General features: G+C 39.2%; 1 protein-coding gene across 7 annotated transcripts in view; it reads right to left on the bottom strand.

The window, feature by feature from the left end:
* The window catches only part of Nebl (nebulette), a 351,846-nt gene that overhangs the window by 55,191 nt on the left and 272,214 nt on the right, over positions 1-24,441 (bottom strand). For 4 of the 7 annotated variants that reach the window (XM_087896336.1, XM_087896340.1, XM_087896337.1 and 1 more), the window contains 6 exons: positions 24,000-24,101; positions 15,645-15,758; positions 14,108-14,212; positions 9,978-10,082; positions 7,183-7,290; positions 1,533-1,643 (listed from right to left, as the gene is read on the bottom strand). The exons of 2 other annotated variants lie outside the window; for them this stretch is intronic. In XM_087896336.1, the coding sequence (XP_087752462.1) occupies positions 1,533-1,643; positions 7,183-7,290; positions 9,978-10,082; positions 14,108-14,212; positions 15,645-15,758; positions 24,000-24,101 (645 nt within the window). The remainder of the gene's footprint in view (positions 1-1,532; positions 1,644-7,182; positions 7,291-9,977; positions 10,083-14,107; positions 14,213-15,644; positions 15,759-23,999; positions 24,102-24,441) is intronic. One more of the 7 variants, XM_087896338.1, reaches the window with a different exon arrangement.

Here is a 24,441-nt window from a genome sequence, read left to right as displayed (position 1 = left end):
ACACATACACAGGACAGGAGAATCCCTATAGGAGTTGTATGGCTACTCTAGGGAATCCCAGTAATTTCTGATGTCACTTAAATGGCAAAGGTCAGCTGTCACTTAACTTATTAAAAGGTCATGATGACAGGCCTCCAAACAGAAATCATGCTTCAATTCATTCCACTGGCTTGAGACATTTCTTTCAGAGAGATCATTTCTTTGATTCAAAAATTTAGAATAAGATTGGACTTCACTTTTCTTTCTATATTCTACTTATGCATTATATTCTAGATTACATTAACATAAAATCATTCCAATGAGACTATCACAGTAGAATCAGAAGAGCTCTAAGTTAGCTTTGAGCCACTTGGAGGAAAAGGATTAATTTTTAAAATGTTGATATACACACATGTTTTGATTTATTAAAGTTAAGGATTTTAATGTTGAACAAATTTAATATCTCAATTTTCAGCTAAATTTTACTTAAGATTTCAAGAAAATTTCTGTGAAGATAAAAGCAAAGCACAGCAATAAGTTCTTGGGCTCCACGTGCTAACTCTGTAATGTTCCCCTCTGTAGAAGAGAAAGAACTTTTGAATAAATCACAGACTTTCCCGAGTACCTCATTTCTGCTATCAAATGTTGTGCTGCTGCAGGAAAACTACCCAGAAAGCTGAAGAGATGGCTCAGCAGTTCAGAGCATGTACGGCTCTCGAGGATCTGACCTAGGGTCCCAGTTTGGGTGGCTCACACCTCCAGTTCTAGGCGACTGAAGACTTCTGGCCTCCATGACACCGTACTTAGGTACACAAATTCACACGCAAACAAATAATTACAAATTAGGATTCAATTTTTTTAATTAAAGATGATTGTAGAAAATGTTTCATGATACTAAATTTATGAGAATCAAGTTGTCAAAAAATTGATTTTCTCAGCCAGGCATGGTAGTATATTTTTTTAAACCCAGCACTCAGGAGGCAGAGACAGGTGGACCTCTGCAAGTTCAAGGCCAGCCTGGTCTTAAAAGTTAGTTCCAGAGCAAGGCTTAACGTTTGCACCCCAGATGTGCTAATCTCCAAGATTTCCCCAAATGTGGAAAACTCAACTATATAATCTGTGGTAGTGGGGTACTGCATATATTCACCTCTCTCTAAATAAAAAGTTTATATATATTATGTCTTTTACAGTATAAAATTATATATAATTTTCTATGGTTGTATGATAGAGAGAATGAAGTGTTTCTTGTAAGAGCCAGCTGCTATAGAGCTATAAAACTCCCTACTCACAAAGCTTCTGAGCTAGAATCACAACACAAAAGCAGAAAACTTTTCAAGTTTTTACAGAACATATGGAGAATTTCTTCCTTCAACAGCAAACAGACATATTAACTTGCACTTCCCTGAGTTAAGAAAATGCAAAACTCTGTTAGTGAAGGCCAGGATAAGGCATTCACACCTCAGGTATGCAGCTGGCAGAGAACTGCTGAGCAGATGTTTCTGGAGTCTTTTTTCCTCCTGTGTGATATCTACTATAAATGCACAAGGCCATACCTCCCTCATCAGGTTGGTGATGTACTTCACGTGTAGAAATGCAGGAGTCTTGTCTAAATCCAGCGAGGACCTCCCTTTAATCTCCTTCTCAAAATCTTCTTTGTAAACTTTCTGTCAAATAAGACCACATTATAGTCCATATTGAGAACTCTAGTGAGTGTAAGGAAACCACAAGAACAAGCATTCAGTCTCAGAACCAAACTAGTGTTCTCTCATATAATTCTACCATCTTGTCTTCTTTGTTATTTTTAATAAACTTTGTTACAAAAAGCTTGCAAATAAATAAGAACAACCCCACACACCAAAATTAAGCAGCCTTCTTAACAACAGTACAAAAATTCCAGTTTTTTTAATTACACAATGTAGGTAGAGTTTTCCTGTCAGGACTGCTGGTCAATTCTGTCCCACCAGCCAGCTTCCAAAATAAACCACCCAGAGACTTAATATTAATTATAAATGCCTGGCTGATGGCTTAGGCTTATTGCTAACTAGCTCTTACAACTTAAATTAATCTGTATTTTTATCCCTTTAGTTGCTGCCACATGGCTTACTGCAAGACAATTCTACCAATGAAGAACAGTCACCAAGCAGCCTCTCCTGCATAGTGAACTGAGCATCTGTGATTAACATTGCTCCACGTATAGGAAGAATAAGACAGGCTCTCTGATTGGATCATCTGATGACTTCACTCAAAGGACGTTTGGCTCATCCACTAGAAGAAAATCTGGTGGTGTAGAAGCCAATTGAAACTCTCCAGAAGTATAAATGCTCAAGACCCCATTATTCTTCTCAAAGTGAGTCTTTTGTGAGTCTGGGAGAACTAATTTTAAAATGGAATCAAATGAATGAGGAAGGGGTGGTATTGTTGCTTTATGGTTTGATCCTGGGAGTCCATGATTGAGCACTGACTCATCAAGTGTGAGGTCTGAAGCTCACATGAGAAACGAATGGAAGATGTCTATGGTGCTCCTGTTGGAGAAGAGCTAACTCTATAGCAATCCTTGCCTTTCAGGCCTGCTTTGACATCTTTGGTCATGACTAAAAATTTCAGCATTTGAGTTTCACACTTGACAATCACTGACAACCATGTTTTATATTTAAAGATTCATATATTTTTATTTTATGTGTTTGAGTGTTTGGGTTGCAATATATATGTGTACCATGGAGGCCAGAAGAGAACACTGAATTCCCTGGAACTGGAGCCAGATGTTTGTAAGATGTCATATGGATGTCGGATTCTGAACCTAGGTTTTCCACAAAAGCAGCAAACACTCTTAACCACTAACCAACCTCTCCAAAAATAATAACCCATGTTTTAAGAGTATAAAGATAATCTCTTCAAATGGCAAATTATCTATTCATCTGAAATATTCCGTAAACAGGAGCCAGATTTTGTCAAATATCTTATTCAAAATACATCATAAAGATGATAAAATAGATGAATTGTGCCTAAAATTGTTATTCGTGCAAAATTAGAAGCTATTTCTAGGTTTATTATGCATTTGTTACAAAGAAAAGTGATTCCACAAATAAGTGTATTCTCCAAAGCAGAAGGGAGATGAGGAGAAACACATTGCCTCGTAGTTTAGCATTTGTCTTACATGTAGTCACTCAACCAATAATGAGCAATACTATGAGAAAAACTGGAGTACATAGATGTTCACTAAGTCAATCAAGAAGCTTCACTAAAAGCATTTTGACTTAAAGAATCATAAGTACACAAAAAGCAATTATGAGAAATTGTTCTTTTTTTCATGCAGAACTAATTGGGTTAGAATGACTACACACCCAAAAGCTGACATTTGACATTTCTAGGCCAATGTATTTTATAAAGCATTCTTTATAGAGTAAAACAAAGTGTGTGTCTGCATTGATTTATATTAGCTATTTCACTTCAAAAATGCTTTTCTGGAGGAAAATCACTGCAGTACGTCATTGAGGAAGGATGACTGAGATTGGAGGGGCCCAGTGCTCAGCACGAAAGAATCAAAAACCTCTGTTAGGCTCCGTAAGGAGACACATTTGTGAAAACAGAAACAAAGAACTTCCCAAGGACAAAGTTAGAGATTTCGTCTAGAAAACACAGATTAATCCTATATCTAGGCACTAGGTGAAACAAGACAAACACGATTAAAGGTTAGAGCAAAAACACGAATGACTTTCTTTGAAGTCAGGCTTTTCCAATCGGGAACCTCAAGGAATACAATCCAGGCTAGTTTTAAAGGTCAACTCTAAGACAGGGTGATGTGGGGTTCCCTTCCGTATGCTATGAACGTGTTTTATTACCATTAGTTAATAAAGAATCCTCTTTGGACTATGGTAAGGCAGATTAAAGCTAGGCAGGAAAACTAAATGAATTCAGGGAGAAAGAAGGTGGAATCAGGCTGATGCCATGTAGCTGCCAAAGAAGAAAGATACTGGAACCTTCACGGTAGGTCACACTCTCGTGATGATACTATAATAGAAATGGGTTAATTTAAGATGTAAGAGCTATCTAGAAATATGCCTGAGTCATCGGCCAGTGTTGTAATTGGTACAGTTTTGTGTGATTATTCCAATCTGGGTGGCCGGGAAACGAATGTGCAGTCTCCGTTTATACAGGGGTTCTCTTCAGGTCTGTTTTATTCTTTCTATATCCAAAGGTATTTTAGTGCATCATCTTGATCTAAAATTTTCAGACTTTTATTTCTCTAGCCTTGAGAATATCAATCTGACCCAGAGAACTCCCCCTAATGGAAGCCTTGACTCTCATCAAGCCTAGCTGATAACAGGCAAGACTGAAAAATTCTGAAGGGAAATGAAAAAGGAATCTAATCATCAGTGACTATAATTAAAGGGACAACCTGTCTCACTAGTAGGAGGGAAAGAGCAAATAAGGTGAAGAAAGGAGGAGAGGCTCTCATGAGAGATGAGGTGCTAAAATCCCAACTCTCCAAATTACTACTGTTTCTAATTTAGAAATGAGGCCTCGAAATATATTAGCCATAAATGATGAGGTAGGTATAGGTCTGTTGGTGAGAAGAAAGTTAAGTAGTCAGAGTACAAGAAAATTAAGTAATCCCAAGAAACAGCAGGATAAAGGGTTTTCAGCGTGGGTCCCTCTCTCTGGTCCAGGATGCCGGGAGAGAGTGGCAGGAGCTGGCCAGCTTAGGAGGCATGAAGAGGCTGTCAGTGCGCCGTGGGGTGTCTGCAAGAGTCCATGGAGGAGCAATGGGGTTGATGTGAGGGACCACGAGGTAACTGGGAAGAGGTCATGGGAAGGTTAAGGGGACACCAAGGACAAGGTTACGAGGAAGCCATGGAGATGCTGCAAGAAGTTATGGAGAGGCTGTGGTGAAGCTGGGAGATCGCGGTGATGAGGAGACAGAAGCCACCCTCCAGGTGTTGCTTTCATAATAAATAAATAACTAAGTGAATAACAAGAGACCTTTGTTCTCTGTATCCTTCCATGAGCGTGGGTTTAAGAGTTTTACGGAGAACCGTGAAAGTCAAATTCTCTCCCTGGGCTATAGACCTGCAACGGCGGCCATGTACTTCCTACAAAATGGGAGAGTCATTAAATCCCATTGCTAGCTCCCGTAAAAGGGAGCACTGCAATGGCAGCTAACCGTGCAGTAGAAAGGCTGTCCTGAAATGCTTCCTATACAGTTGTCTAAATGGAGAAATGAGGTTCCAGTATAGTTTGTTCTCTCTAACAAAAGTGAGCTTTTGTGGACTTCTAAGCTTGAACCAAGTTTACCAGCTCTGCCAAGTCACCTAAAGGAGTCAGCTCACTTAGTCACCACAGGTACTGACAGTTCTTTATCAAATTCAATAAAAGACTTAAGAAGATATGACAGAGGAGGATAAATAATGTCCCTCTCCTCTTTGACTTAAGAAGAAATTAAACCAAATGTGTCCAGTCTTATTGTCTGAAGGTCTTTTTTCTTCCCCAAAAGGATGGATTATAGCGTCTCAAAGCAGATGGCAAACGAAAACATAACACTAAGTTGCAAATGTCTGACAGTACTGGTCACTGCCTCTGTCCCTCAAAAGTAATAGCCCATTGGTAACCACAGAGGGTAGATACTGACTGCAGACAAAACTGTGCCTGGGAAGAAAATGAAGGGATCAACTGGCCAGAGAAAATATAATCTGAGGTGCTGTGTGATGTTTTACTCTTTTGGCTTCTGAAGTACCCATGCCCTAATGAGCTGGTACTTCAAAAGCTATTGGCTGAATGAATTCACACAACACTGAAGAGTATCTGCCTATAGCAGCGTTATCCTCTCTTAGAAGCAAAGTAAACACAACATATTCATGAATTTCCTGGGTACCAAGATTGTGACCAGGTACTAAAACACTGGTGAAATTTACCAGATATGTGACTTTATTTAAGATAGTTCACTTCAGCACATTACAAATGCATACATAGATTGCATTCTCCTCAAGCCATCTGCTTAAGGACTAAGTGAGCTGATGTAGGTGAGGCTCTTAGCAAGGTGGCAGGCACAAAATAAGGATTTAATTATTTGATTGTTGGTTCTTTTACCATTGTAGGGGGAGGGAAAGAAAAGCAACCAGGTCTTCATTTTTCAATTAATTTTAGATACTCAGTTTTACATCAACACAGTTTGAAAGTGTTGATTTATAGTCATGGTCAATCTGAAAAAGTGTAAGTGCTTTTCTGTGGAGGGCCGCAACCACATTCTCCATTGCTTCAAGGGACAAAGGTAGAGATTGACCTCTGTGACCTCAAGGTGTGGTGGTACACGCCTTTGGTCCCAATGCCTGGGAGGCAGAGACAGGCAGATCTCTGTGAGTTCAAGGTGTTGTAGCACACGCCTTTAATCCCAGCGTCCCTGCCTACTTCCGAGGCATCATCTGGGATAATGGGCCGCAGACCAATCCAAGAGTGACACGTCAGAAGCGAGGACTGTTTCCTTTATAAGGGCTGGGTTCCCCTCATTCTGGGTCTCCGCAATGTAAGCTTATGCTCTCCCTCTTAAGACGCATTAAAGCTTTGCTGCAGAAGGATCCTAAGTGTCCCGCGTCATTCTTGCGGGCGAGATGGTAGCACGGGACACTTTTCCATGGGTTATGAGGGCAAAGAGGAGTTTGTCTGATTCAGCTACAGTTGTTAATCAGTAAACTATAAAGCAGACAAATTCAGTGACTTCTGGCAGTGGGAGGCTAGATCTATGCTGCAGAGCTGTACTGAGTCTAGTATGGAGTCCTTGGGCCTCCCTGCAGAGCTGTGTTGGGTCACAACAGGGGTCCTGGAGCCTCCCCTGCAGAGCTGGGCTGAGTCTAGAACAGAGGTCCTTGAACCTCTCATGTAGAGCTGGGCTGAGTCTAGAACAGAGGTCCTTGAACCTCCTCTACAGAGCTGAGCTGGGTCTAGAACAGGAATCCTTGAACCTGCCATGCTGAGCTGGGCTGGGTCTAGAACAGGAATTCTTGAACCTGCCATGCTGAGCTGGGCTGGGTCTAGAACAGGAGTCCTATAGCCTGCCCTGAAGAGCAATGTGGGGTCTAGAACACAGGTTTCCAAGCCTCCCCCACAGAGCAGCGCTCTTGTCTGTAGCCTCCATTCATCACCGGCTGATTCTTTTCAAATGAGAAAACTTCAAGTACCCTTGAGGTTCTGGCACCAAGCCCAGTCCCCTACCTCACTCTGCATCTTCTGAGCCTCCTTTGAAGCCTGATACGATGGCGTCTCCACAAACTCAAGCATGGACTTTCCTTTATTTTTCTCATATTCTTCTCTGTATTTCACCTGTATGAAAGAAAAACATTAAAAGCATATAAAAATAACAGCTATACATAGTTCAGTGACAGAGCACATTCTTAGCAAGGGCAAGGTCTTGGGTTCAAATAACAACAACAATAATAATAATAACAACCAAAATACCAAGTATAGATCAAAACAAGATAAATATACCCAAAACTAATCATCTTCTTTTGTGATATCAAGTTATTCCGGCAGTTTAGGGTGATGAGTGAGTTCCAGTTAGTGACATACAAGAAAAGGGAAGAGGTTATATATAAAACCTCTTAAGGATAAAAATTTATTTTAGCCCAACTAGAAGGTTTTTAGTGTCATGGTACTCTAAATAACGTGTTATATATCAAAATATTTTGTCAGATTGGTAGAATACAAACATATTTAATAAATACATGGGGTTATTTATGTCTGTGCTCACACCATATATATGTGGGGCAGAGAAGAATGGAGGAAGAGGGAGTGGGGAGAGATCTCGGTGATAGTCTCCATGTCTATCAAAACATCGTGAATAAGTTTAAAAATGGATATGATAATCTTTCTGTCAAAATAGAGAAAATAATCCTGGGAACTCCTGAGTTTTCCCACAGATATTAATAAAACACATGTGATTTCCCTGTATTTCACTATCCATTAATATTATCATATTGTGAATTATTTTTTAATTAAAATTAGTTTTATCTCCATTCTGTTTATAAAAGGAAGGAATTTTCTGTCATTTCAGGTTTTGTTTCTCTATTTTCTTTGTGTATGCATGCATATGTGTTTGTGTCTGTAGTGTATGTCTGTGGTGTATACACATGTCTGTGTGTACAAGTGTGTGTACCTGTGACTGTGCAACAGAGGCCAGAAGAGGATGTAGGGTGTCCTACCTTATCACCCTCTCTCTTACTTCCTTGAGACAGGTAGACCTGGATGTGGAATTAGAAATCCACAGAAATCCTTCTGTCTTCTTTGCCCTCATACCACAACGTTACAACTACAGGGGCAGGTAGTTGTAACTTTGACCTGGGTTCTAGTGATCTAGGGATGAGCTCAGATCTTTAATATTTGTATTTGTATAGCAAGGACTCTTACTTGATGAGCTATATTCCCAACCTGGCTTCTTCTATTTCTAAAAAAAATTATATATAAACCATCATCATCGTTGAATTTTAGTAACAATATTTTAACTGAGTTCATAGAGCTTTGATTATGACCCATTTCACTCAGAAATGTATTTTCATTAAATCTTGAGCTTTGTAATTGTTTGTTAAATTTTTTAACGTGTTTAATGATAATGGTAGTGAGCTCAACCCAAAGAAAATTTCCAGTACTTAGAACTTTGTAATGACAGGAAAACAATTTTGAAATGCCTATTTGTGATACAGTTTTGTTATAGAAAATTTTAATTGATAAACAAGAGTCCTGCATAAATGATATCATACTCTATTAGAATAAAGTTTTGTGAGAGAAAATTAAAAGAAAATAAGAATTTATGGTGATCATAGTGGTGCACATCTGTAAACCCACCACTGGGAAAGCAGAGGTCGGAGGTGAACTGCAAGTCAAGTTACATACAAACTTTTAGGTCAGCCCTATCTTGAAGAAGAGAGAGAGGGAAGAGGGAAGGAGGAAGAAAGGGAGGGAGTGGGACAGAGAGAGAGAGAAACTGAAAACAGATTTAAAGACAAAATTTGTGCTTCCAAACTTTGGGGAAGGGTGTTGAAGTATCAACTGGATGCACTCTAGAATATCGATGAGAGACTCCCTAGGTCAGGTTGGCCTGTGGATCTGCCTGCAAGGAATTGTTTCATTTATGTTCATTGGTGTGGGAAGAGACAGCCTAAAAGTGGGTGATTTTGTCCTAGGCTGTGTGGGAAAGGAGAAAGTGAGTTGAGCACAAGAACGCGTGCATTACCTCATTGTTCTCTCCTGTGTCTCCTGTGGATGTAGCTGTGTAACCAACTGCTTCAAATCCCCACCACCTCGGCGCCCCTGCAGTGACGGGCTATAACCTGTGAACCCAATGAACACTTTCTCTCTTGAACTGTCTCATCACAGTGAGATGAAGGGAAGCCGATAAGGAGAGTCATTTACTTTCAAATCATTGTGGAATTTATGTTCCACAGAATACATTTAAAAGTCATGTAAATGTTTATCTTAACAGATGCTAGAAATAGCATCTTTAGCAACTACTTAAACTTATAATAATAACTTTTAAAAAGATCCTGAACTTTGCTAGGAAAAAAGAAAGTTTTAAGGTTTTTTTTAACAGAATACATAGGGTTTCATAGTTAGAAGAAACATTAATTTAAAATACATTAGTAAGGATGTTTTCCCTTTTCAATAACACTTATAATTAAATGAAATTATAATAAACCTTATACCCAGAAAATTAATTTTGTAGCTCAAAAATGTCAAATCAGCACACTGTAAAATTTTAAATCATCATGAGATTTGATCACAGTTTAATTAGTTCCTAGATTTAAACTTTTTAATTATATGAAGAACATATTTTTATGAAGCCACTTTAAGTTGAAACATGGTTCCAGCTCCCTGACCCAAAAGATAGAAGTCTGAGAATTTTTTCCTGAAGCAAAATTAATGTTCTCAGGCTCCACTTTTAAGAACATGGCTCTGAGCAGCAGGCAATCCCACGGTCCTTAGGTCTGAGTGGTAGCAGCACTCAGGGAACCCACCTGACTCTGGAGGCTGGCATTGCCTTTGTGATGCAGGTGTTCAGTGGCCTCGGCATCAAAGTGATACATCCCTTTGTTCTCCTCAAAATCCTTTTTATATTCCCACTACAAAACAAACATGAAAGTTAGTTCAGAGTGAAAGAGACTGGAGAGTAAAATCAAGATTTAGGAATATAACTGGGTGGTAGTAGCTCTTGGGAGGCTGAGGCAGGAGGACTACTGTGAGTTCCAGACAACTGTGGACTACAGAGTGAGGGTGTCTCACAGCAATTCTTAGTAAAACAAAGAACGCAGAAGCCAGCAGGAAGGAGGGGCAGTGCTGTTACAGAGCCTGTGTCTACAGCAGCCGGCATGGAGGGAGTTCTAGAGCTAAGATACATGGGCAATACCAGATGGTCTCACTGTAGGAGGCCATGAGAAATAGTCAGGGATTAATTGTAAACATGATAAGGAGAATCACAGGGTAGCAATGAGAAGCTAATGATGGGGTCCCAGGGTTCATGAGTGGGCAAGGTGGGGCAAAATAGACACTGCTTCTTATCCTAGGACATATATAGTGTTTAGTTGTGTCCATAAGGAGATAGAAACAAAAAGAAAGGAGAGAAAGGAAGCTAGAAACTAGAACCACGGCTGCAGAAAAAGACTTAGCCATGAGCAAGAATAGAAGTGATAAGGAGAAAAAGAAGCTGAGAAATAACTGAACTAATTTCAGAATTCCAAGGAAAGAATGGGAGCATCGAGAAGAGGACCTGAAGGATGTGAGTCCAATTCATTGATTATTTTTTGCGTTGAAGAAATTGGACCTCTGCTATTTAGACATACATGAGAAGGTAAATTTGGAAGAGACCAGAATGAGTAGAAATGACATTTTACTATAGACCTGCAACCGTGAAACAAGATTGCTTCTTGATTTCTAGCACTAGAGACCAGACACTTAGTAATTACTCCTACTTGGGAAAGACTTCTACAAGCCAACAGTAGTCTCAGAGATGCAAGGCTACAGAGACTGACAAAGGTAAAATCAATTGCCATGGGTTCCAGGAAAAAATGTTATTCTTTGTAGAATGAAGGGAAGTAGATGCAGCTTTTGAAGGGAAGCCTAAGAGAAGTGGCCAGAGAGACCTTAGGAGATGCTCTGAGTACAGGAGTGTGAAGAAGGGAGATGCTGGTGACCTGCCACAGAGTCGCTGCTCCATAGGGACAAAGTTCCAGAGAGAGCCTGGCTTCCAGCACTGGGGAAGCGAGGACAGGTGTCACTGAACTCTAACCAGAATGAAATACATTTGGAAAGCACCAAAGAGAAGTCTTGACAATGTCCACACATTACATCTTCACTGAAGAGAACAACTAAATTTGGATTCCTCTATTAATATTAAGTTAAAGCCAAATAAAAGCTAATTCAATCAAACGGCAAAGTCTAACCTGAATGATATATTAAGAAACTTTGTACTTTGTTTAGATATTCTTTTATAATATCTACTTATAAAATAAATGTAACTTCAATGTATTAAGGCAGAACACGTTCTATTATGGAATCAAAATCCAAAACTAATGAAATCTAAGGAATTATACTTGGAATAATGAATATGTACTAAAAACGGGCTAAAACCGAACTCTTGGAACTCTAATCTGCAAGTGAAATTTCTAATGCAGGCCTTGTTTCCTGTATTCAATAGTCTCTGTTGCCTCCTAGCGGAAGTTATGTAAAATAACACAGTATATATTTTTAAATTTATATAAAGTTAAGAGGAAATTGAAAGCTCCATTTTTCACGGCAAAGTGTTTCTTCAAACACTTAATTTATGATCTGTACAGGTTTTAAAATTATTCATTCTTCTCTACAGACAACACATTAAAATTTAAAAATTCTGATATAGACCAGGACATTTAGAGATGCTTATGAAAATAGCCATTTATAACAAGCTAGCACTGAACTTTGGCAAAATATCGAATGTGAAATTTCTTCTTCAATATTTTAATAAAATCCAGCCACCTTCTATGTCCAGAAAATTTCTATTCTCCTTATACAAATATTTAAAAGAAGACTATTCTAACTTACAACCAATTTAAAACAATATAGCCTCATACAATTTTAATATGTAAATCATTTGCAGAAAGTCAAACTCTCTGGCCCATGCAATCATTTCTGTGATACAGACTAAGACAGACCAGGGAACTCAGCTCTGGGAACTGTGAATAAATGAGCAACGTGACTTGGTTGGGGGCTGGGAGATGACAGAAACTGTGTGTATTAAAGTCTGATTCTTTTTCTCCATTGTAAAACAAACATTGGCATTTTGAAAAGAAATGTTGGCTGTGAGAGGATTCCATTCTTCCTCTTTTACAAATGAATCCCCAGGTCCCTGGAAGAGTTAGCCTGACATTGGGTTGGGCACAGTATGGGGCCAACACTTCCAGGATGACAAAAGCCAGACACTGGCTGAAGAAAGCAGAGGGTGCAGATGACAGGAAAATGAATACGTGAATCATGGAAGGGCACGAAAGCAGCACAGATGTGTTGGTGTGGCTAGGGTATGTGTATCGGTGTGGTTAGGGTATGTGTGTTGGTGTGACTAGGGTATGTGTGTCGGTGTGGTTAGGGTATGTGTGTCGGTGTGGCTAGGGTATGTGTATCGGTGTGACTAGGGTATGTGTGTTGGTGTGACTAGGGTATGTGTGTCGGTGTGGTTAGGGTATGTGTGTTGGTGTGGTTAGGGTATGTTTGTTGGTGGAGGGGTGGACATGGACAAGGCAGGACAATGTAAGGGAACCTGTCAACATGGCTCCAACACGGGAAGCAGTAATATACTGCTTCTGACCCAAAGATGAACACTTTTTAAGTAAATTAAAACCTAATCTCTGCTAATGTGAAGCACTTACAAGCAGTGGATACCTTGAGAAGGTTGGTGGAGACAACGTGCAAGAGAGTAGACATACAAATAGCAAATGGTGTCTTCCAGCGCTAACAACTGGAGATCCTCTATGACTAAGGCTTAGAGATCCGGTCTTGGGGCTTTACACTGAAGACCGTGGGCTCAGCTATTTAAAAGACTACCTTCACTTTTCCTTACACCTTACCCAACCTGTATTTCTTCATCTGATTTGGGTTATTCTGTAAGTTAGGATGCTTTTAAGTGAATGGGTGATTATTATTCAAAGAGGTGTAGAAATAATGGGGTTGTTAAGACACGGGATCTGGACATGAACAGAGTGGAACCATGGAGGACCAAGGGTCATCATTTCAGGAACTAGTGAAGTCAGCATCCAGATGGACTAAGGGTGGACACAGTGTTCCAGAAGACCAGAGTTCTGAGGAACTGACCATGCTAACAGTAAACACAAATGTTTTCATCAGGACATAAAGCCCTCATTGCTGACTTGCAGATAACGTGGAATCCATCTCAGGACTAAACTGCTAGAGGCCATGCAATAAAAGCAACTTCATGATTTCTTGTCAGAGAAAATATAGTTTCAGCCATGACAAATGTTTGCTACTGAAGACATTACATTTATGATACACCGGTATGGCTCTCATAACAGAAGATCTCTGATTGCAAGGCATGAACATCAAGTGGCTTTATTCTGATAGAGATAAAGAAACAGGAAGAAGGAAGACAGAGTAGATGCTCGCTTATCAACAAGTATGTTTGTACTCATAACATGTGAGGAGCTAGGAAGAGCCCACTTTGGGTATCACTTTCTTCAGTGGACTAGCCATGTCCACTGTCTATGCTCCAACAAAATAACCTCCACCCCTGCTCTTTCAGGCAGGCCTTGTTAAGCTCAGTGGGCCAAACACACAAATATGAAAGGAGGGGCACATGTTGGCAAGAAGAAAGGGTTGGATGGTGGGCAAGATAGGGTAATACAGACTGAAAAGACTAAATGTATTTCGTACATGGACAAAACTGTCAACGGGTGAAGACTAAGCTAAGAAAAAGAATTCTTTAAAAGGGGCCATGACTGTGGGATTTGTACAGGCAGGTGGCTACTTTTCAGTGAGTTAGCAGTTGGAGAGGAGAGACACAGAACACATCTAATGAAGCAGGTAAGCCCCAAAGCAAGAGGAACACTGGCATCTCAGAACGACACACATCGACTCTACAATGGCCACCAGACAGCTCACTTACTCCACTGAGCATTTTGCTGGCTTTCAGAGCATGGTCTAAAAACAACAAATTTGGGAGATCTGAAACGGGCTCGTGCATAGTTTTAACGTCTTTCTTGTACTTCACCTACAAAAATAACATGGAACAAAATGCCATCTAGCAGAAGGAAACAGGTTTGTGTTGGCCCGATTGCCTTTTTCCCCCTCCTTACACTCAGGGTCCTGTTAGTGCAGAAGGATTTACAAGTAGCCACTAGATGGTGCTGATTCACTACTGAATGAGTAAAATGGCTATTTACGGACTTGAAAACATTTAAATTTCTTGTACTGTTTATATATTCCAAAACGGCGGTGTTAACACACTTATGTAATTATAGTAGAAACTCTACTTTTAGAAAATAAGGAGAATCACTGCTGTATTCTTCCCACGCAGCTACAGAATTACTTTAGTTTTACTTTACTGTAATTTTAAGATCCTGCAGCTTTGCATTCTGTAGCTATGTAAATCTATTTTGTTAAAATTTAATATAGTAATAAGAATCAGATATCAGTATCAAGCGTATTAAACATGAGCTGCATGCACAACACTTTGTATGTGGGAAACAATCTTTACAAACACCCTAATTGTTGACTGTTTCATTCCTATTTGACAGATGGGGAAACTGAGGCACAGAAAGATTGAAGGCATAACAGGATTCTAAGTGGCTGAACAGGATCACATTCAGGCAACCTGACCCTCACTCAGCCTTGAGCATTCGAGGCTCTTTGAGGTGAACTTGTCTACTCACTTAACGTCTCAGAGACAAACTAAGACTGGTTATGGACCATAAATACTTTCTAAACATTAAGGAAAATGAAAAACGAGCCAGACCCAAGAAGTAGCGGCGAGCCAAGCTGATGTCTCAGGGAGCAACCTCTCAATTTTCCTGAGTGGAAAGGGTCTGTGCACATTTAAAGGATAGCAAGGTGATCTGTCTGTCAATGTTTTTGCTTTTATACAATGTCTCCTTCTAGTAAGAATTTGAAATATCATTTCTTATCAAATGAATTCTTCTTACTTTTAAAAACATGAAAATGAATCTACAAAGACAGCACTTAACATAACAAAACAGAATGAAATTGTAAACCTTTAGCAGCACAATTAATGACAAATTCTTTCTGACAAACCCCCATGTAACAGGTAGTGCTTTATAATAAACCCCATTTTGTGGCTATAATTATGAGTTAATTGTTGTCCTACCTAGTAATTTGTGATAACACACATCTCTTTCCTGCAAAACTCTATAATCTATTTCTACTCTTGATCAGACATAATAATTTTATTCATACCACTGTTCCTACTTATTAACTAATTAGTAATCAGTAACCATTAATAGCAAATTATAATAATATACTTTTCTGGGGGAAAAGCTTCAGGAAAATATGCTTCAGTGTTTTCAACTACAAATTACTTGGAAATTACATGATCTTGATTAAATATCAGTAATTAGAACACAGTTAGTTCTAGGAAAACAAGACTCAAAAGATATTGAGAGCAATTTCTGTAGATTACAACTTACTTCACTTGCCAGGGCAGTGGCGAGCTGCTGCTGTCTGAAAGCAGCACTGTCCAGCGGGTTGTAGCAGTGGCTTTGCTCCCTCAGTGCGTGATCAAATTTCTCTTTATATTTAACCTGCCATAAAGGAAAAGGACAGACTGAATTAAGTCACCCATTTCGGAGGGAAAATAACACGTTGGGTTTTTGTTTAAGAGATCAAATAAAAACTACCCTTCAAATGAATAGTTACAAAATTTAAATTTCTGATATTCATTCCTCCTCCATAAAGCTTAATGAGGCATTTAGGAAAATTTAATGTGCTACTTGAATATTGGTCATGAATGTCATTAGGCATGAACTAGCATCAAATACTCTGCTCATGAGAATTATGCATTTGAAATATGAATGTTTCACATGTTGACTCCCATTTCTGTACCCCTGAAACCCAGGATCAGTTAGAAGTAAGAGCACACATTTCTTAAGGTCTACCACACTTAGAAAATGGGTCATTGGAACCAGAAATTGAACGGATTTTCCAGAGAGAATTACTCCAAATAAAGAATACAGTTGGTATCCACATTTCATTTGTTCAAAGATTCATTTTAAAACTATACTTTCCGCAACATCCATATCTCAACTGTTCAAAGCCTAAGTTTTAGGAAGCAGATTTTCTATAACGTTCTGTATCTGCTTACTGACAGTCTACACTTTTTTCTGCTCTAACTCCTCAACCAATCCAGCAGAAAAAAGTATGTTCAATATTCAGTATAATTTTTTCTTTCTTTAGTCATTAGACAACAAGAGAAGGGTTATCAACTTAGAGTTATAGTTATTCTTTCATGGATAAATAATGATATGAATGCATATTGTAGTTGAGAATGTGGGGACCAGTTCTCTCTCTGAATAGATAAAGAACACCTTAGTTACTCATATCTCACATGTTCTTGATGAATGCTGCCAGACGGATCATGCACATATTTCAAAAGCAAAACCTAACTGTATTTCTATAATTTTATGATGTTTCTAAAATACCATACTTTTTGTTTTCTTGTAATATGATCATAAAGCACACTTATCCTCATGGCTTAAGGCTCTGTCTTGCAGTAGTCCTTATTAAACAGAATTGGAAAATGACTCTTCTCATGGCCCTGTTTGGGGCGGTGGTCTTCTTCCGGGATACCTGCCAGGTGTCTATGAGAGCAAGCTGGTAAAGGTTTGACAGGAATACAGCACCGAAAAAGTACCTTCTGTGTATTCCATTTAAAAATAATTTTCTGATATTCGTGCTGCCTGATATGTTTATTTTAAATAATTGGTAAGCATTTCCAAAAGGAAAAATATGATTTTAAATTAGCTTGTTTTTACACCTTGAAATCAGAGACAGCAGCACAAATAGAAAAGGTTAAATTTCCTAGACGGCTTGAGCTGGCATTCACTCAAGGATCCTTCGTACTTGGCCAAGTTCACGCTTGCACTTCCCTTTCCGAGCCCCGCCTTCTTCTGCTCAGCCGCTTTAGAGGGACTGCTCTTGGGCAGTAGCTGGGCTACTCTAACTAGCTGATAGGCTGTGCCACACTGATGGGCACATTTCCAATCACTTCCGCAACCAACTTGTTATGGAAATGAGAAAGTAGGTTATCTGTTTTTTGCCCCAGAGAGCCTGTCTGAGTTTCTTTCGTTACTGTGATGAAATACACCAAGAACCAAGGCAACTTGGGGAAGAAAGGATTTCTTCTCGCTCACAGTTGCAAGTTGCAGTCCGTCACTGCGAGGAGGCCACAGAGGTAGCCGCTAGAGACAGCTGCTCATGTGTCATCCACGGACAGCAGCAGAGAAGCAAGGGATGAATGCATCCTCGCCCCTTAGCCCTCTTTCTCCATTGTATATAGTGCAAGACCCTCTGCTCATAGATCCCACCCACAATTTGGATGGGTCTCCCCAATATCAGTTAACATAATAAAGAGAATCCCCACAGGCATTCCCAGAGATCCATCTCCCAGGTGTTTCCAGACTCTGTCAAGCTGACAACTACTAACCCCCACAGCATGTTTCCTGCTCTCTTTGTATGCCAGGGAGTTGCTGCACAGTTACACCAAATGCAAAGATTGTATAGGTTGGCGTGAGAAGCAAAAACGGTAGTTTATCTGTTCCTGAACCCGGCATTTCCTCTTTCAAGTAAATACATATTTCTTAGAAATAATTTTCAATCTCTTGCCCACATCATTCTGATAAGTATATTAAATATAATAATAAACAAAGTGCTGTAAAGTTGTTTCCATTCTAAACTTTGGTTGTCTATGTGATCTGATTTCAAAAGATGCGCATGAAACAAAAGCGTTTCCACCATTAACCAACTAACACAAAATAACTGCATTGTATAAAAATACATGGAGCAAACGCTGACACACAGCAGGATCTTGCCTCATACCTTCTCCATGATTTGCACATCCATGAATGAAGAGAATCACATGGCGTATGTGGGTCAAATCTTTCACCTTCCAACTGTCTGTCTCCCTAACTGAACAGACATGCTCAACATTCTGTTCCATTTTCAATCCCTGTTCACACGCACAGCTCCAGAGAGGTCCCTGCAGTGCCATGACTGTCACTGCTCACTCAAGCATGGGACAAAGCACATACCTGCCAGTTATGAGACCACTGGAGGGGGAAGGCAAGTGTTGATTTTAGGATAGAATGTTACTCCTTCTACCCACTGCCACTGTTTCGCAAATAAATGAAGTTCTAGAACTAAGTAGTGAAGTTACTTTATTTACATTAGGAGTGTCACACATAGTGGCTCAGATATCCACCACTTTCTAATAAATATATAGAATGCTTGATTATATAAAATCAAACTTCTGGATGTTTTCTAAGGAATTTTGACTATAACAAGACTTTAGGAAGTTTCCACTGTGACTGGTAAGCTATGATGGCAGAATTTAAACTAATTATCTAAGTGCCTCTAGACAGAGCAATGCCACTAGGAAGAGAGACTTCTAAACTCATCAGTTTTCAAGTCTCAGGTGCTTGGCTCCCTCATGATATCACCTATGCTCAGGTTTCCCTAGAGCCATCAAGGAGAGAAAGACATACCTTCAGCATAGCCATGAAAACAGATGTTAGGGAAAATGAAAAATTTGAGGAGTGGACTTTAACTATTACAGAAAACAAGGTATTATTCTTTCAATCTTTGCTAAAATTGAACTGCAAGTGAACAAGGAAAACACTGAAGAATTTAAAAGAGAAATCATCACAGAAACAATTAAATGTTAAGTCTGAATTTTAAGCAGAATGTTACCTGTGCCCCTCTCTCTCTCTCTCTCTCTCTCTCTCTCTCTCTCTCTCTCTCTCTCTCATTCATTCGTTCTTTCTTTCTTTCTTCCATTCGTTCCTTCTTTGCTTGTTTCCTTCTTACATTTTCTTTTCTGTTTTATTTGGGTCTGAGTACTAAACTCAGAGACTTATGTGCCTTTATTTTCTTTACAAAGTAATATAATTATCATCTTTGTATCAAGTGTTAAGAATCAAAATCCTTAAACAGACATCCACATGTTTATCAATACCATAATCTATTTTATTGTATAACTGAAAAGTCCTAGACTACAGAACTTGCCATAGGGTCAATAACCCAAGTCAATTTTTAAAACACAGACATAAATACATCCGGGACTAATACAAACCATATCAAGAATTACACAGAAATGAACAGAGATCCATTCACATTGGCAACTTGGGATGTGACATTTAAGCTAATGCTTGGCAGTGTGAGGAGATTGGCAGAGTGTGTGTTTCCAGGAAGGAAGAATGGGAGCATCTCCAAGCCAATTAATACCCTTAACAGTTTAAGGATACTTTTATTACTAAATTTTCCATATTGGTTCCTTTAAGTTTTAAATTCATTCTTATCAACACAAAAATGCAATTTTGTAACAAATATTAATTTATGCATACTATTTCTCTGATGCTATAAAACTAAACCAAGAATTTAATCCTGCATACAAAATCATCCTGCATGTAAATTCCAAATATGAAGTTCAGATGATAGAAGGACATAGTATCAAACTAACCTCACTTAGAACTTTGGAGTTGATGACAATCCATTTACATTTGAGGTGCACATAAACTAGCATCTTTGTCTTGGCACATGAAACTCATTTTCCTAAAAATTTTAAACAACTACACATAATAATACTATGTATCTTCCCAGCTTTCAAAGAGAAAGTTGCACTTGGAGAGATGGTTTCTTCTAAAAATGGGTGCTGCTCTTGCCGAGGACCAGAGATTGGTTCCCAGAACCCACATCAGGTGACTTGCATCTGCCTAGGACTCTAGCCATTGGCATTCTAATGTCTAGACATTAGACACTTCTGGGCTCCTCTGGCACACGCACACGTACTCACACACACACACGCTCAGGTATGCACATGCAAACAAAGCACCTAAAATAAATATTTTTAAAAAATTTTAAGAAGAAAAGTTTATATCTATGAGATTAAAGCAACTGTTCAAGTTAGTATAATAGTTTGTACAGTTTTTGTTGCTTGGCCCGAGTGAAGTCCCACGGAGCTCAGCAGACAGGCAAATGTGAGCATCTTTCCCACTCATATTCTGTTGCCATTTCCTCCCCATGCGTGCCTTGCCATTACACCGCAGCCCACTGCCGCGTCTTTGCCTTCTCCACACGCTCACTTCACCTCTTTTCCCTGCTTACTGAATTCCTGAGTCCTTACCAACAATGTATGTGTGTGCCTTTGGCAACGGCTTAGGGGTCAGTAAGTGTGTGACCTCCAACGTTACTGGTGAAAATAAGAAACTGCATTTTGTGCCGTGGTTCCAGGTTGATGCAGCTGAGCAGACACATAAAGCAAGCCATTCCAGGACTCCTAGTCTCTGCTTCCTATCTTTTCCCTTTCAGAAACCTACAGACCATAAGACCGAAGGAGAAGAAAGCTGATGGGCACAGAAAATATGCAGTCTGCAACCGGTTTAAGCATCTGATCAGTTGGTGGCTACATAATCGAGACTGAAAAAAACATGTTTCTAAAAACCCAAGGGGGTGGGGCATCAAATGAAGCACTCTTGTGGGCTGACTTTGAAATGTGAAAATACTCAGGCTGGAACTTTCTTTAAGGACTTCCAGGAAGGGCTGGATGGAGTGAAATTAATGTGGAGTCTGAGTGAGTGTTACTGCTGCCGCTCTACCCCTATCTATGAATTCATCTAAAAGAAAGGAGGATGAGAACAAAGCTCTAAGTATCAATTTTAAAAAAAATGATTTTTATGGAGTTGTGGGATCTGCAGGTTGGGTATCCGTTTTAACAATGCAATCACAATTCTAATCCTGCTGTCAGGTCAGTCTTACAGAAACAGAGGAAGAAAGCAGCATGTCCCAGGTCACTCAGCAAGCAAGCAACAGAACCACAGTGTCCGCCAGAAGGTCTTGCTCCATTGCCAAGTTTCCTACTCACTGAAAGGGACGACACTGCTTCTGTAGAATCTACTGTATGGCTGATGGGAAATTTCTATCCACAGCAAAGGAAGGGAGGTACATAAAGTCAGGGCGGGCCTGGATAAATGGCTCATGAGGGTACTGGCTGTGAAGCTATAATAGCCTGAATTTGATCTGTGGAACCCACATCATGGAAGTTGTCCTCTAACCTCTACATGAGGTCTATGACACCCAACACCCCGCCCCCCGACACACACACACACATAAACCCAAAGCAAGTCCAAGCTCTCTTGCCTTCATAACAAGCATTATTAGGGATGCTCATCTTAGCTACCTGAGGTCTTTCATAAGACTGTTGAGCATATCTTCCTATGCCTTAGAGGCCCCCCAAGCTACAAAGCTGTTTTATAAGCAAAAGGCATGGCCAACTGTAAAACAATTAACATAAGTCACAATTACATCCCTGCATCTCTCACACACATCCTTTCTCTCTGCCTCCCTTCTCCACTACAACCATGGAGACTTCTAAGTGGTATATCATTTCCTGTGTGGTTCTTGCAACCACTCCCAGCTGGCCCATGGGAGTTTCATCTCTCACAGAGGCCAGCCTTTCCTCTTGAACAGATTTCTTTCCATTTAAACGCAGCCTAGTTCAAAACTACCACCTCCACAAAACCTTTCCAACAGCACATCCTTCTCCCCCACACTAGCAAGAGACAGAATGCTTATGGGTACAAATGACATTTCATTTTAATACTGTTGGCATTTATTTTTCTCCTAATAAACCTGAGCATCGTTCCACATAGTTATTAGCCATTTATGTTTCCTCTTTGTAGAATCCTGTTTACCTCATTTCTCATTTTCTACTGAGCTCTTAGATAGTTTTGTTTCCACCTTAAAGAAGTTATGAGGGTACTGCAGCAGCCCAGAACACTCACTGCTCTTGTAGGGAACCCAGGTTTGGTTCCTCACAGTTACATGGTTCATCACGACCACCTATTACTCCAAGCCCAGCTCATCTCATATCATCTTCTGACCTTTGGGGGCTTCTTTATATACAGATGTACAGTCTGTACACACACATGCATACACATTGAAAAAGAGCTTAGGACAAAAATAGATATTAAAGTAGATTATCATGTGTATTATAGATCTTTTCAAATATTTTGAGATAACTGTTCTTTATTTTATTATTTGAAAAACTATTTCCAGTTTTTCCCTGCCTATACAAATTCTATGATTGTTTTAATTTATTCGGTTATTTAACTTGATTCTCAGTTTTGAAAAGACTGTTTGGATTTGAATTGAAATTACATAGAGCCTTTATAATTAATGTTGGAAGAAATAACATTATAGTGATATTGAGTATCAATAATCTCAAACCAAGAGCCCAGAATATATTTCTAGACTTAAGATTTACTTTACATTTTTCTGTCATATTTTAGATTTTTGTCTATTTTTATTGCCCCATTTTGAAATGAAAGAAGAGAATTCTTCCCCCAACTGAAAATTATAAACACATTTTAAACAAAGTTTGTTAGCATTACAGCTGACTCTGTCACTTCCCCCTGAATAAATGCCCTTGTTGATTTACTTGTTTGCTTGAGGGTTTTGAGACAAGGTCTCAGAATGTAGTCCAGCCTGGCCTTTGAATCACGCTCCTCCTGCCTCAGCCCCTTGTGAGTTGAAATGACAAGTGTGAGTCACCACATGCAGCAGAGATTTGAATCTTCGTGCAATCATTGTGTCTGACTTTTCCATTAGAACCTCTGGATGTCTGGTCTCGATAAAGTACAAATCTTAGGTGCTATATAATGACCCCTGAACTTTGCTAGAATATTTTAGTTGTTATGTTTCCATCTTTTGGTTCGCTCATTGGCATTTGTTTGTTTGTTTTTGGCTTTGCATTGCTTTGAGGTGGGGTCTCATTCTGTAGCGCAGCAAACCTTCTGCCTCAAGTCCTGAGTTCTGGGCTTGTAGGAATGTGGAATTGCACTTGGCTTGCATTCATACGTTAATCTACCTGGGATTCATTTTTGTATAGGGTTAAAAATGTGGATCCAATTTTCTTTCACCACAATGGGTGGCCAGTGACATTAGGACAACTTATTAACTGGTCTAACTTTCCCCACTGACTTGAGTCAATACGTCTGCCATACATTAAATTCTTAGACATACAAGAATCTATTTCAGGAATGTCATTCTAGCCCATTGATTATTTTACCTCTCAATATATACTAACCCCACACTGACGTATTCAAATGGCTTCCTATTCTTTCTCCTTCACTGATCTCCGTTCTCACACTGTTAAAGGCTCTTTCAGGCAACTCGTGTCCACAGAAACTTGAAATTCATTTCAGCCATATTCTTAGTAATCCTTTTGGATTCTAATTGAAACTGAATGGCATTTATATGATAATTCTGGGAAAATTGAAATTTTAACCTGCTAAACTGCCAATCTATTTGCATTCCAGGTTTGTGGGCTCTTCAGGTCTTGTATTCTGAAACCAGATTTCAAGGTTTTCTGTATTATCTCTTGCCTGTTTTATTTTCTAATTAAGGAAAATGCTTTTAAATTGAGAAAATACTTTATTACTAAGTTAAAATAGTATGTGTGTCTATTTTGTGTATATGTGCATAAAAATATGACTTCTGGTATCAGCTCTCACTATCTCTGGAAATACGCCATGGCCAGACTCACTGAAACAGGCTCGGGTGTGAGCCCAGAGGAAAGAAAACTGGACTTTGTTCTGAAAATTAAACATTTTTTCCTCTGCTGAAATTGGTGATTATTGCAATCCTAGCTGAAACATTACCTCTGTTTATTCTTACAATTAAAGATATTATCTATTGGGAATATTTTCCATGCTCCTTGAAATAAAACCTCTGAATAAAACCTCTGAAGGATGAGCATGCTGAAGGCTTACCTGGCTGGAAAGCTTAGAGGCTTCCACCGCGTGTTCAAAGTCTGGTCTTCCGATTACAGGCGGCTCTTTATTCACTATGCCTTGCCCTTTCTTGTATTCCGCCTAAAGTGAATAATGAGAAAATTTTAATATTTCTACTTCACATTACATTAATATTAGTCAAACTAAAATATAATAATCCCACGGCCCATTAAAAATGTTTCATGTAGCCAACCGAATACTAAAATAGTGACTGCTAAAGCAGAATTTTTTTATAGCTTTGAGTAAATTCAGCTTTTAGCAGTGAAACAATTACTTGCTTTAATCTAAGTAGCCAGTCATCATCATCTTTATACTTATTTCTAAAAACTACTAGGGGCTTTTCTCGAGAGTTGAGACTGCATTCTTCACACAGACAGCATTTACCGTTTTGTCCATGGAAACAGGTACGAGCGGTGGAATT

The sequence above is a fragment of the Myodes glareolus genome, chromosome 14 (genome assembly GCF_982192425.1).
Source record: "Myodes glareolus chromosome 14, mMyoGla1.1, whole genome shotgun sequence".
Lineage (NCBI taxonomy): Eukaryota > Metazoa > Chordata > Mammalia > Rodentia > Cricetidae > Myodes > Myodes glareolus.
This window is presented reverse-complemented; position numbering and strand designations above follow the sequence as displayed.